Source organism: Grampus griseus, assembly GCF_964374135.1.
Source record: "Grampus griseus genome assembly, chromosome: 1".
NCBI lineage: Eukaryota > Metazoa > Chordata > Mammalia > Artiodactyla > Delphinidae > Grampus > Grampus griseus.
Genome location: NC_139017.1, coordinates 64,311,254 through 64,325,582, shown reverse-complemented (window position 1 = coordinate 64,325,582; position 14,329 = coordinate 64,311,254). Strand labels below are relative to the sequence as shown.

General features: G+C 40.9%; 1 protein-coding gene across 1 annotated transcript; it reads left to right on the top strand.

The window, feature by feature from the left end:
* Nucleotides 1-10,134: 10,134 nt before the first annotated feature.
* LOC309831176 (RNA-binding protein EWS-like) lies at nucleotides 10,135-12,288 on the top strand. Its single transcript, XM_082668168.1, is given in 5 exon segments — nucleotides 10,135-10,398; nucleotides 10,402-10,909; nucleotides 10,912-11,609; nucleotides 11,611-11,650; nucleotides 11,653-12,288. Coding segments are annotated over 5 exon segments (1,962 nt in total). The 5' UTR covers nucleotides 10,135-10,185; the 3' UTR covers nucleotides 12,156-12,288.
* The last annotated feature ends 2,041 nt before the right edge of the window (nucleotides 12,289-14,329 follow it).

Here is a 14,329-nt window from a genome sequence, read left to right as displayed (position 1 = left end):
CCCATGGATGAACCTCACATGTATAGTTTTGAGCAAAAATACTAGACATAAAAGGGAACATATTATATCCAATTCCATTTATATAACATACCAAGAGGCAACATCCGCGGTGTTAGGATCACGATGGTGGTTGTGATCACCTTTGGAAGACAGAAGGGGTAGTGACCGGGATGAGGCACCGGAAGAAGCTTCTGGTGTAGTGGGGGACTGGTAGTGTTCCATTTCTTGATCTATGTTGCTGCTCACATGGGGGGATTCACTCTGTGAGAATTCATTCAGCTGGACACTCATGATTTATGCATTTCTGTATGCGAATGTTATCCCACAATAAAAACAAAACAAAAAGCAAGCACGAAATGAAAAACTCAAGATATAAGGGGACTAATAAGTCCACCTTGACTAGAAGTTTAAAGTAAATGTAGGGGAAGTAATTTGTGGAGACCAAGCATCTTGCTAGTAAAATAGTGGGGGGGAAAAAAAGCACCATGCAGTAATTATGCATTCCCTACCTCTTCCCCACCAACAGCCCACCCCAGCTCCTAAATAATCTGTCATGATTCTTTCTAAATCTGTGATTAGGAAAAGGTGTTTTGGACATGATGTTTGGGAGAGATAAGTAGTGTTTAATGTTGCTTTATACTTTGTGGTAAAGTAAGAGTTGAAACAGTTTGGTAGTGATACAACTTAACCTCAGTTTAGCAATTCTCTCCTACTCTCAATCTAGAGCAAACTACACCTGATTACTTTGTAGGGAGGGGTCAGAAGTTTCACTGGTGAGTCAGAGGTGGGAGGGCTTTGTTTAATAGACCTGAGTTTTGTCGACCGTAAAACAGGGTGAGAGAAATGAAAAGAAAGGCAGTTTACTACAAATGCCTGACACTTGTTAAGTATCTCTGTCAGTATTTTCTCCCTTCAGTGACCCCTTCTTGAGCACCTACTGTGTGCCAGGCCCTATGCTGTATTCTGGCAACACAAAGCCAAATAAGACATTATAGGAACTAAATAGATATACTTCAGATATGTTCAAACCAGCCAGTCTCCCCTAGAGAGTGTGATCGTTAGAAAGACAGAAAATACCCTGAGGGTTCTGGGAGCCCAGTGGGGACTGAGAGGGCCGTCCCGCTCAGTCACAAACACTGCTGCTTTGGACTAGAGTTAGCTTGGCATATGAAGCACATGTTTCATAGAACATATGTAATAGAATTTTGCCGGTAATAGCGAAGAAAGGATTTGCCCAGCAAATTACTGCTGGAAACAAGGGAAGTGTTAGCCTAGTTGAGAATGGGGAGTTTTAGAAACAACATTTGCATTCAAACAAAGGATATGCTAATTATAACTGAATCTTACCCACTCGTTAAAACGGTTACAAGAATTTCCAACACAGATACTTCTGCTCCTCTTTCCCCGCTAACAGGGTTATCATAAGGACCTCAGATTAATAAGCATATCTATATATCCACATATAGTATATATAGATACCTCACATCTCCAGATCTACTTTTAACCTCTCTTCTAAAATTCTGGATGTGCTAAACCAAACAGACATTCCGCAGGGACATTACAGCTTCCCTGTAGAATCTGCTCCTGCTTCGGAACTGTCTGTCCCAGGTGCTGGCCACTCAGTCCCCCAAATCAGAAGCCTGAGAGACTTCCTAGACTCCTGCTCTTCTCTTAACCCCAAGCAACCCACCAATTGAATCTGTTTTGCTCCATCTTCCAATTATCTCAGGAATTCGCTCCCTCCTTTCCATTCCAAGTGCACTAGTTTCTAGCCCTTAGTGTGTCTCATTGAACTTTTCACATGAATTATATTCCTCTTCTTAGTGTTCTTATCTCCTGTCTCTCCTAGCTTCAGCCCACTCTCCTCAAGGCCTCTGCTAAAGATAACTTTCTAAAATGCAAATCTGATCACGTCAGCATCTCTTCAAAGACTACTACTAGAAGAAGAAAGTTCAAATCAAAATGCTTAACAATAAAAAATGGGCAAAGGATATGAACGGATGTCTCTCGGGAAAGGAAGAAAAGCAAATGTTTCTTACACATTCATAATAAGAGAAATGCATATTAAAATGACATGGATTCACCTGTCACATTGACAAAACAAACAAACAAAAAAGTTTCATAGCAATTTCTACTGAGGAAGCTGTAAGGAACTGGCACTTTTGCACAGTGCCAGTGGGAATGTAAACTGGAAAAATCCTTGGAAAGCAATGTGGCAATATCCCTCCAAATCATGAACACAGAGACCTGCAACTTCATTTCAAAAAATGTATCTTCACCTCACACTGGTCAGAATGGCCATCAATAAAAAATCTACAAACAATAAATGCTGGAGAGGGTGTGGTGAAAAGGAAACCCTCTTGCACTGTTGGTGAGAATGTAAATTGGTACAGCCACTATGGAGAACAGTATGGAGGTTCCTTAAAAAACTAAAAATAGAACTACCATATGACCCAGCAATCCCACTACCGGGCATATACCGGTAGTGAGAAAACCATAATTTAAAAAGAGTCATGTACCAAAATGTTCACTGCAGCTCTATTTACAGTAGCCAGGACATGGAAGCAACCTAAGTGTCCATCGACAGATTAATGGATAAAGAAGATGTGGCACATATTATACAACGGATATTACTCAGCCATAAAAAGAAATGAAATTGAGTTATTTGTAGTGAGGTGGATGGACCTAAAGTTTGTCATACAGAGTAAAGTAAGCCAGAAAGAGAAAAACAAATACCATATGCTAACACATATATATGGAATCTAAGAAAAAAAAATGGTCATGAAGAACCTAGGGGCAGGACAGGAATAAAGACACAGACCTACTAGAGAATGGACTTGAGGACACTGGGAGGGGGAAGGGTAAGCTGGGACAAAGTGAGATAGTGGCATGGACATATAGACACTACCAAATGTAAAACCGATAGCTGGTGGGAAGCAGCCACATAGCACAGGGAGATCAGCTCAGTGCTTTGTGACCAGCTAGAGGGGTGAGATAGGGAGGGTGGGAGGGAGGGAGATGCAAGAGGGAGGGGATATGGAGATATATGTATATGTATAGCTGATTCACTTTGTTATAAAGCAGAAACTAACACACCATTGTAAAGCAATTATACTCCAATAAAGATGTTTAAAAAAATAAAAAATAAAAATGAGGGGAAAATAAAGACATTTTCAGGTAAACAAAAGCTGAGAAAATAAAAATGAAAAAAAAAGGAGAGACATGTACCTCAATGTTCATTGCAGCATTATTTACAATAGCCGGGACATGGAAGCAACCTAAATGTCCATCAACAGATGAGTGGATAAAGAAGATGTGGCACATATATACAATGGAATATTACTCAGCCATAAAAAGAAATGAAATTGAGCTATTTGTAGTGAGGTGGATGGACCTAGAGTCTGTCACACAGAGTGAGGTAAGTCAGAAAGAGGAAAACAAATACCATGTACTAATGTATATATATATGGAAACTAAAAAAAAAAAATGGTTCTGATGAATCTAGTGGCATGACAGGAACAAAGACGCAGACGTAGAGAATGGACTTGAGGACATGGGGGGCTGGGGGGGAGGAAGGGTAAGCTGGGACGAAGTGAGAGAGTGGCATGGGTATATATACACTACCAAATGTAAAATAGCTAGTGGGAAGCAGCCACATAGCACAGGGAGATCAGCTCGGTGCTTTGTGACCACCTAGAGGGGTGGGATAGGGAGGGTGGGAGGGAGATGCAAGAGGGAGTGGATATGGGGATATATGTATACATATAGCTGATTCACTTTGTTATACAGCAGAAACTAATACAACATTGTAAAACAATTATACTCTAATAAAGAAGTAAAAGAAAAATGTATCTTATAGGCACACACTCACACTGGAGAAATTATTCATGTACAAAGTTACTGGTTAGAGCACTTTTTTGCAAAAGCAAAAGATTAGAAACATAAATATCCTTTAATAGGAGACTGTTAAATAAATATCATATACCCATATAGTAGAATTTTATGTTGCTGTTTAAAAAAAGAAGAAAGCAAGGGATAAAAAGAAAATATCAGAATAGTTTTGTATATACCTATATGGAAAGATCTTCATCTTGTGTGAAAATAGGCAAGGGGCAGAATAGTACAAAACCTGCTTATATTAAAAAGGGGAAATACACACACATTTGTATTTGTTTACATGTGATAAAATAAACTTTGGAAGATTAAATAAGGAACAAAGAGGAGTAGTTACCTATTATGTATGTGTACTTTTTACTATATTTCCTTTTATACATTTTGATTGCTGGACCATATGAATATATTACATATTTAAATAATTAAATAAATTTACCTTTCAAATCATGCATTGGCATGGCACAAAATGCCCTTTCTTCATTTACGCCCTACCCACCTCGTTATCCTCTGGTCCTGTCATTCCACCCCAACAATTTACCCAAAGCCTATTTGTTATAGGCAACAGAACCTCTTATTAGTCTCTGTTTTTTTCTTGTTGAGTATGAGCAGATTTTTCTGTTCAGAATGTCTTCCTACTCTTCTCTCTCATTCCCCAATCCCATCACGGTCCACTTGGCCTCTTTAAGGATGCTCTCCCAGTAAAGGGTGAAAGCCAACTGCTTGCGTATGCTCAGTGTTCCCAGAATTTGCCCTAGTAACAAACTTCCTATAGGTATTTATCTTGATGAGCCCACCATCAACTTATGACAGTTCAAGCGTTGCTTCTAATGATGCTTACCTGCTCTTCCCTAAAGAAGGTTCTTCTCCCTCACACCATAGTATCTCTCAAAGTTGTAGCATTTAATCACATTGTTTTCATGTTTAATTGTCTAATTTCTCCAATAAAATGTGAAGTCTTTAAGGGAAGTTTTTTCTCTCTTAATAGTAATTATAGCTAATAGTTATTTAGCACTTCTATGCTCTATGACAGCACTATACAAATAGAATTTTCTCTGATAACGGAAATATTCTGATCTAAAAAGATGACACTAACCACGTGTGACTATTGAGCACTTGAAATGTGGCTAGTGTGACTGAGTAATTGAATGTTTACTTTTATCTCATTAAAATCAATTTATTTAGCCACATGTAGTTAGTAGCTACAGTGTTGGACAGTGCAGCTCTGGGCTCTGTGATAAGCTCTTCATATACATTATCTCATTTAATCCTCACAAGAACCCAGCAAGGTGGGTAATATTACTATCACCATTTTACAGGTAAGAAAACTGAGCCTTAAAGAGTATAAATGACAGCCCTACAATTACCCAGCTAAAAAATGGTGAATTTGGATTTTAAACTCATGTGTTCTGGTGCCAAAGTCTGTGCTTTTAAAATTTGACATAGAGGGCTTCCCTGGTGGCGCAGTGGTTGAGAGTCCGCCTGTCGATGCAGGGGACACGGGTTCGTGCCCCGGTCCGGAAGGATCCCACGTGCCGCGGAGCGGCTGGGCCCATGAGCCATGGCCGCTGAGCCTGCACGTCCGGAGCCTGTGCTCCGCAATGGGAGAGGCCCCAACAGTGAGAGGCCCGCGTACCAAAAAATAAATAAATAAATAATTTGACATAAAGGTGGACCACAGTGAAGGGTAGCAGGATCAGAAAATGTATTCACATTATGTTCAAGTACACAAATACAATACAGATTTCTTTTATCATTTAAAAAAACATTTTGTATTGAAGCATAATATACATATATTCAAACGTACAGTTCGTAAGTTTTATAGTTCAATGAGTTTTGATGAATGTGTAAACTCAAGCCCTCTGCAGCCTATCCAAATACGAACTTTCCAACACCCCCAGTAAGTTTCCTCTTATTTCTTCCTAATCAATCCCCACAAACCCCTGCCCCCAGAGGCCAACACTCTTCATATCTCTTTCAGCATAGACTATTTTTAACTGTTCTAGAATTTCACATAAAGGGAATCATTCAGCATGCACTCTTTATATCTGGCGCCTTCCATTCTCATAACATTTGTGAACTTCATCCATGTTTTTGTATCAGTAGTCTGTACCTTTTTATTACTGAGCAGTATTCCCCTGGATGAATATATAATAACTTGTTTATCCATTCTCCTATTGATGGACATTGGGATCGCTTCCAATTTGGAGCTATGCTACTACGATCATGCTTATACAAAGTCTTTTTGTGTTTACATATTCATGGCTTTAGCTAAATGTCTAGAAGTGAAATTTCTGGGTCACAACATGGGCACATGTTTAATTTCATGCAAAACTTTCAACCTGATTGCCATAAAAGTTGTACTATTTTACATTCCAACAACAATGGATTAGAACTGCAGTTGTTCCACATACTGACCATCATTTGATTTTGTTAGTCTTTGTAGCCATTTTAGTGAGTGTATAATGGTATCTCACTGTGGTTTCAGTTTACATTTCCTTACTGGCTAAAAATGTTGAGTACTTTTTGTGTGTTTATTAGTCACTTGTATGTCTTCCTTTGTGTAGTATCGATAACTTTTGCTCATTTTTCATTGAGTTGTCTTTTTTTTTTGCAGGGGTTCTCTCTATAGTCTGAATAAGGGTCACTGACACGTGTATTGAGAAGATTTTCCGCCAGTTTGTTGCTTCTCTATTGCTTTTTTTTAATTTGCATTATATTGTATTGTACTTATTGACCCATTTGTACAGTGTTTTCTCTTTAGAAGTTAAAATCTTTATGATTTCAAATTTTTAAATTTTCCCTCTATGGTTATGGCTTTTGGGGTCTGTTTAAGAAATATTTGCCTATGCTAATGTCACAAGGGTATTCTCCTATTTCTCTCGAAAAGTGTTAAGGTTTTAGTAGTTGACTCTGTATAGAAGGCACATCTTTCAGTTGTACAAAATTGTGTGACCAATAAAGTGTAGAGGTGCAGAAGTAGGCTGGATTGTTCCACAGCAATTTGTTTACACTGGGAACCACATATCTCAATAGCCTCTTCTCTGGATGGTTCTGGATGGTAATTGGCCAAAAGTGCAGTTTCATGAGTTTGGGGAGGTGGAAGTGAAGCAGCCGTTACCGTATAGAGGTCTCCATTGGTTAGAGGTGGTGATAGGCAGATGCAGAGGCACTGACAAGTTCCAATTTTCCCTCTCTCGTCCCCATTTCATGTCTAGCTCTTCTTTCTGACAGCTTGTCTTTGTGACCACTCCAGCCTCACCAGAAACTTTGCTATGAATTTATAGAGGCAGTAGCCATGGAGGACCAACAAGATTTTAGAGACTTCCATTCTGGGCCCTTTCTTGGTCCTCCTGTGGCACCTAGATGTGCCTTGCTTCAGATTTCCCTTCAAGCTTTGATTTGTTCAGCTGTACTGGTGCTGGTTACCGACATCTCTCGGATCTCTTGCTCTCTTTATTTGACCTTTTCTTCCCCACTGGCTCCCACATTTGTGTAAAGACTAATTCCTATGACAAATTCTCTGCTTCATTATACTCATAGCAGTTCAGCTTCCCTGACTGAATCCTTACTGAGACAGTGAGGAAGAAGTGGTGACGGGAATGAAGGATTACAAAGCTCAGTGTTGCAGAGACTACTGGAAACCACTGGCTGCTTCCTGCAGCTAAAATGCTGTGGTGTCATGACTGTATTGTACTAATATAGAGGAAAACACACCTTGTTTCATTCTCATTTCTGCCATTTGTTGTGTCACATTGAATAAGTCCTTTTAATATTCATCTTCAGCTTCATTGTTTTTCTCATATGCTTGCTCTCTCACCTCACAAAATTGCTTTAGTGATACTATGAACTATAGTGTTCCACACTCTGTTCACTAAAACATGCACTTCAACTTGTAATTATGACTATCCTTATCATTGCCATCATCATTCTTAAAATTATTTGTTTGCATCTGTATCAGGCAAGATAAAAGTGTCACTTTGGTTACCTTTACAAGACCCAGATGAAAGTTTAGAAGAGAAGAAAGGATGCCAAGCCGCTCTGAAGTTTTGGATTCTCTGTTATCTTTATTACACCAATTCTCCTTGACCACATAGACCAGAGCTGGTTGAACCACTCTTGCCCACGGGAGAATTAATGCATATTCAGGTTAAGAAATCATGTCTGCCCTTGCAGAGCATCCTCTCCAATAAGCTCTCAGCCACGCCACAGGGTCCCCCACTCAGGGTGACTGTATGCTAGACACAAAACCAAGAAAGTACTTCAGATGACAACATTTTAGTCTCATGGGTCTGCCCCGTTCAAACTAACTGATGTTACAGTCTGCTGTCTTTCCTTTGACTCACTGAAGGGGAGTGGGAGTGTGGAGCATCTGAAACAACCACAGAAATAATAATGAGGTAAAAACTTGGTACAGTTGAAAAAGCATTGTTTATTCAGGGGGTTGAGTTCCAGTCTTGGCTTGGGGAATAAACTTGGGGAACTCCAATAAACTCTGGCTTCATCTGAAAAGCTATAAAGTTGTACTGGCAAAGTTGTTACTGGCAAAGAGGTTCTGTGTTGGGGACAGGGCTCTGGTCTGACCAGTGGAGTAGCCAGAGGATGGAATGCAGGGCTGTTCATCGCTTCCTTGCCTATGTCAGTTTTATACCCCTCTGCCTCATACTTGAAAAAGTTCAAAATAATATTTTATTAAAATTATTTCACTTAGGGCTTCCCTGGTGGCACAGTGGTTGAGAGTCCACCTGCCGATGCAGGGGACACGGGTTCATGCCCTGGTCTGGGAAGATCCCACATGTCGCGACATGCCGCGGAGCGGCTGGGCCTGTGAGCCATGGCCGCTGAGCCTGCACGTCCGGAGCCTGTGCTCCACAACGGGAGAGGCCTCAACAGTGAGAGGCCCATGTACCAAAAAAAAAAAAAAAAGAAAAAAAAAATTATTTCACTTAAAGAAAAAAAATAAATTTTAAAAATATATAGTGCCAGATATTCTCTAAGATGTTCTGCAGCTCTAAATACTGTGAAATATAAGTTATTTACAGACAATTCTCTATATCCTAGCAGGAGCCATACGTTGGTTTCAATCATGCAAAACATTATTTACTCATTCGTTTGTACTCTAATTAATTAATTAATTTGACAAAAAGTTACTGAATACCATATATAGAATTCGAGGCTAAGGGAAGAAAAATAAATTTAAAACCTCCCTTTACCATAGGCCTAGGGCATCAGGCAGGCAAATGAAAAACTGTAATAAAATGTGATAAATGTTATAATAGAAGTTGGTAAAAATTGCTATAGGAATATAAAGGAATCCATTTATTCTGCTAGACGGCTTTGAAAATGTACCACATGAAAGTTTTCTGTTTTGGCAGTGCATTGACCTGCAGACTTGCATTTTGCTTGGGTTCATATTCAAATGAGTTCTTCATTTTCTGAGCAGGGAGGAATAGCTCTAAGATACACTGGGTAACAGGGTTAGGCCATCAGAGTTGGAAAATGTGCCACAGATAATTCACAAATGGGAAAATCCACATATGGGCACTTCAGAGACGGCTATACATTGCTTGACTGTCAAGCTGAAGAAAATCTTATGAAGACAGTCCAAATGTATCCTTTCAAGTACACAATCTGTACATTACTTTAATATAAAAAATAAGTATAACGGGGAAAGAGCTATGTTTTCCAGGTGCCTAAATCACTGCATCATGTTCCTCTCTCACTAGGTTTGCATTTGCTCTCAAGACACATATTTCATTCGGCTTGTTGACAGTTTATGAAGGGCAAGAGGAATTTCTCCCTCTCGTGTCTGATCAAATGCACAAAGAGAGGTGCCAGCAATTAACTTAAAACTTTGGCAGCGGCCATGTCCCATGCCTCATTTAACGATAGGTCTACAATTTCTGACCCCATAATGATGTTGTTCCTTAGTAACTCATTCCCTCAGTTACTCCCTGCTCACTTATCATAGGTTTGTAGCCTTGAACCCTTCTTTGCCCCTATAAATTTCTAAAATCACAACCTTTCATACAACTTCTGAAAAATCTGTGAAAATGTTTAATTCCAAGCATATATATGTACAGAAAGCTTTGCTTCCTTGTGTACATTGGACAGTGTGAAAAAAAGTTATGAAACATGGGGCTTTGGGGGTCTTTTTCCAAACAAGCTTTACATAATTCCAAATCTATACGTCTGTAGACACCATTACTTTTCTTATTAATATTGATGGTATCTCTGAGAGGGAAAGCGAGAGGGAGACGGACGTTGAGAGAACGAGAAGGAAGGAGAGAGAAAATGGCATCCACGGATTACAGTACCTACAGCCAAGCTGCAGCCCAGCAGGGCTACAGTGCTTACACCGCCCAGCCCACTCAAGGATATGCACAGACCACCCAGGCATATGGGCAACAAAGTTACGGAACCTATGGACAGCCCACTGATGTCAGCTATACCCAGACTCAGACCACTGCAACCTATGGGCAGACCGCCTATGCAACTTCTTATGGATAGCCTCCCACTGGATATTCTACTCCAACTGCCCCCCAGGCATACAGTCAGCCTGTCCAGGGGTACGGCACTGGTGCTTATGATACCACCACTGCTACAGTCACTACCACCCAGGCCTCCTATGCAGCTCAGTCTGCATACGGCACTCAGCCTGCTTATCCAGCCTATGGGCAGCAGCCAGCAGCCACCGCGCCTGTAAGACTGCAGGATGGTAACAAACCCACTGAGACTAGTCAACCTCAATCTAGCACAGGGGGTTACAACCAGCCCAGCCTAGGATATGGACAGAGTACCTACAGTTACCCCCAGGTACCTGGGAGCTACCCCATGCAGCCAGTCGCAGCACCACCATCCTATCCTCCTACCAGCTATTCTTCTACACAGCCGACTAGTTATGATCAGAGCAGTTACTCCCAGCAGAACACCTATGGGCAGCCGAGCAGCTATGGACAACAGAGTAGCTATGGTCAACAAAGCAGCTATGGGCAGCAGCCGCCCACTAGTTACCCCCCCAAACTGGATCCTACAGCCAGGCTCCAAGTCAATATAGCCAACAGAGCAGCAGCTACGGGCAGCAGAGTTCATTCCAACAGGACCACCCCAGTAGCATGGGTGTTTATGGGCTGGAGTCTGGAGGATTTTCCGGACCAGGAGAGAACCGGAGCATGAGTGGCCCTGATAACCGGGGCAGGGGAAGAGGGGGATTTGATCGTGGAGGCATGAGCAGAGGTGGGCGGGGAGGAGGACACGGTGGAATGGGCAGCGCTGGAGAGCGAGGTGGCTTCAATAAGCCTGGTGGACCCATGGACGAAGGACCAGATCTTGATTTAGGCCCACTTGTAGATCCAGATGAAGACTGTGACAACAGTGCAATTTATGTGCAAGGATTAAGTGACAGTGTGACTCTAGATGATCTGGCAGACTTCTTTAAGCAGTGTGGAGTTGTCAAGATAAACAAGAGGACTGGACAACCCATGATCCATATCTATTTGGACAAGGAAACAGGAAAGCCCGAAGGCGATGCTACTGTATCCTATGAAGACCCGCCAACTGCCAAAACTGCCGTCGAGTGGTTTGATGGGAAAGATTTTCAAGGGAGCAAACTTAAAGTTTCTCTTGCTCGGAAGAAGCCTCCAATGAACAGCATGCGGGGAGGAATGCCCTCCCGTGAGGGTAGAGGGATGCCGCCGCCGCTCCGAGGAGGTCCAGGAGGCCCAGGAGGTCCTGGAGGACCCATGGGTCGCATGGGAGGCCGTGGAGGAGACAGAGGAGGCTTCCCACCAAGAGGGCCCCGCGGTTCCCGAGGGAACCCGTCTGGAGGAGGAAACGTCCAGCACCGAGCTGGAGACTGGCAGTGCCCCAATCCGGGGTGTGGAAACCAGAACTTTGCGTGGAGAACAGAGTGCAACCAGTGTAAGGCCCCAAAGCCTGAAGGCTTCCTCCCACCACCTTTCCCACCCCCGGGCGGTGACCGTGGCAGAGGTGGCCCTGGTGGCATGCGGGGAGGAAGAGGTGGCCTCATGGATCGAGGTGGTCCTGGTGGAATGTTCAGAGGTGGCCGTGGTGGAGACAGAGGTGGCTTCCGTGGCACCCGGGGCATGGACCGTGGTGGCTTTGGTGGAGGAAGACGAGGTGGCCCTGGGGGACCCCCTGGACCTTTGATGGAACAGATGGGAGGAAGAAGAGGCGGGCGTGGAGGACCTGGAAAAATGGATAAAGGCGAGCACCGTCAGGAACGCAGAGACCGGCCCTACTAGACGCAGAGACCCCACAGAGCTGCACTGACTACCAGATTTATTTTTTAAACCAGAAAATGTTTTAAATTTATAATTCCATATTTATAATGTTGGCCACAACATTATGATTATTCCTGTCTGTACTTTAGTATTTTTCACCATTTGTGAAGAAACATTAAAACAAGTTAAATGGTAAAAAAAAAAAAAAAAAATTGATGGTATCTCTAACAGAACCCACTGAATATAAAAGTATTTGACACAGCTTGAATGTTATTCAAAGTGCTTTATTCATAGCCATTGTGTATTCATTAACAATACCCTGATTTTTTTCCAGCTGGGGATAGAAAGAATTCTAGTGAAATTAAAAGTGGACAACTCAAATTTACGTAATTCATTACTTTCAGTGCCAATTATTGGATTTCTGTGATTATATTTAACTCTGATGCATCCTTTAAGACTCATCTTAAATGCCACTTTCTCTATGAAACCAGTTACCATCTCAACTCACACAGACTCTCTCTTCTATGAAATAAGAGCACTCAGTTTATTTACAACTAATTTACATTCAAAATACACCATGTCTTGGAGTAAAATATTCCTAACATTCTTATGACTATCTTCTTTCCACAAGTGTCTCCTTTCCGCAAGTACCATATAATTATCTCATGTTTTGTTTTCCTTTGTGCTGCACACCAGCAACCAGTCATTCATTTATTCAAGCATGCTTTCATTTGATAGATATTCGATGAGCAACTATTATTTGAGAAACTAACTGTACGGGACACCAGGATTACAAACCAGTGTCCCCAACCTCAAGTAACATAGCTTAGTGGGGAAGCACACTGGTATTTCTGTACTTCCCATGTAGAGTGATTAGTGTATTAATAAAAGTAAGCACTGGGGGAAGAAACAAGGTAGTGGTAGGGGATTAAGAGGTGCAAACTATTATATATAAAATAAGCTACAGAGATATATTGTACAACACAGGGAATACAGCCAATACTTTATAATAACTATAAATGGAGTGTGACCTTTAAAAATTGTGAATCACTATATTGTACACCTGTAATTTATATAATATTGTACATCAACTATATATATTTCAATTTTTAAGAAAAGAAAAGTTAATGAGACCCAGGGAAAAAAAAACAAAATAAAAGTAAGCACTGGGGAATATGGAAGCTCATAGGAAAGACCCTCAAACTGGAACAGAGTTCGTGGAAGACATCTCAAGTGGAAAGGTGGGGAATATATTCAAAAAAAAGGGGGATCATGAACAAAAAAGCCCGGAGAAGGCAAAGCAAGCACAGTACTACATAGGTAGAGGGTGTCTGAAAATCATTTGGTAGTTGAAATAATAAAATGAGCAGAGGAGGACCAAGATGCAGTGGGCGAGAAGAAAATATAAATAAAATAAAGTTCAGGTTTTCCCCTTTTAACATGAAATATTTAAAAGTAAGTGCAATTTTAGTTCTTTTTTGGAAATCTTCTGTGGAAAACTACTCTATAAACAACACAAACTAATTACTGAATATTAGATTCACTTCTAAAGAGAGTGAGTAAGATTCTCATTGGAAAAAAGAGATGTTTACCTACCTGAGGCAGCTTGCCTTACACAGGGAGCTAAATGTCTCTATTTCCAAGGATGAGTGTATTTTACTCCCTAAGATAAGACTTGATTATACCTTTTCTTTCTAGGATAACAGAGGGCTGGGTAATTCTATGATGGTGCTATTCTTCTTGAACTAAATAACTGTGTATGTGTTAGGAGGACAGGGTAAAAAGGAGTCGTCGAATAAGATCCTAAGAATATATTTAATTGAGCCATTTTATTTATTGTGTAGGAGCCAGAGATTCTCAGCAAGAGGATTTTCTAAAATAAACCAACCAAATAAATAGTAAGTGACATTCACTCACCAAAATTCAAATCTATCAGGAGACAATAGTGATAATAATATCTACCAGTTATTAAGAATTTATTTTGTACCTGAAAATGTACTAGAGAATCTATATATTCTTTTCTCATCAAGACAACCCTAAAAGCTAGGTATTATTATTTGCACTAGAAAGTAATTTGTAAAAGTTTGTTAAATGAGTGAATAAAAGCTCTGCCTAACAAATTACTCCTGGAAGCAATTCAATTCACTCATCCAACAATAAAAATTGAGGAAATGCCATGTACCTACAAAATCTCA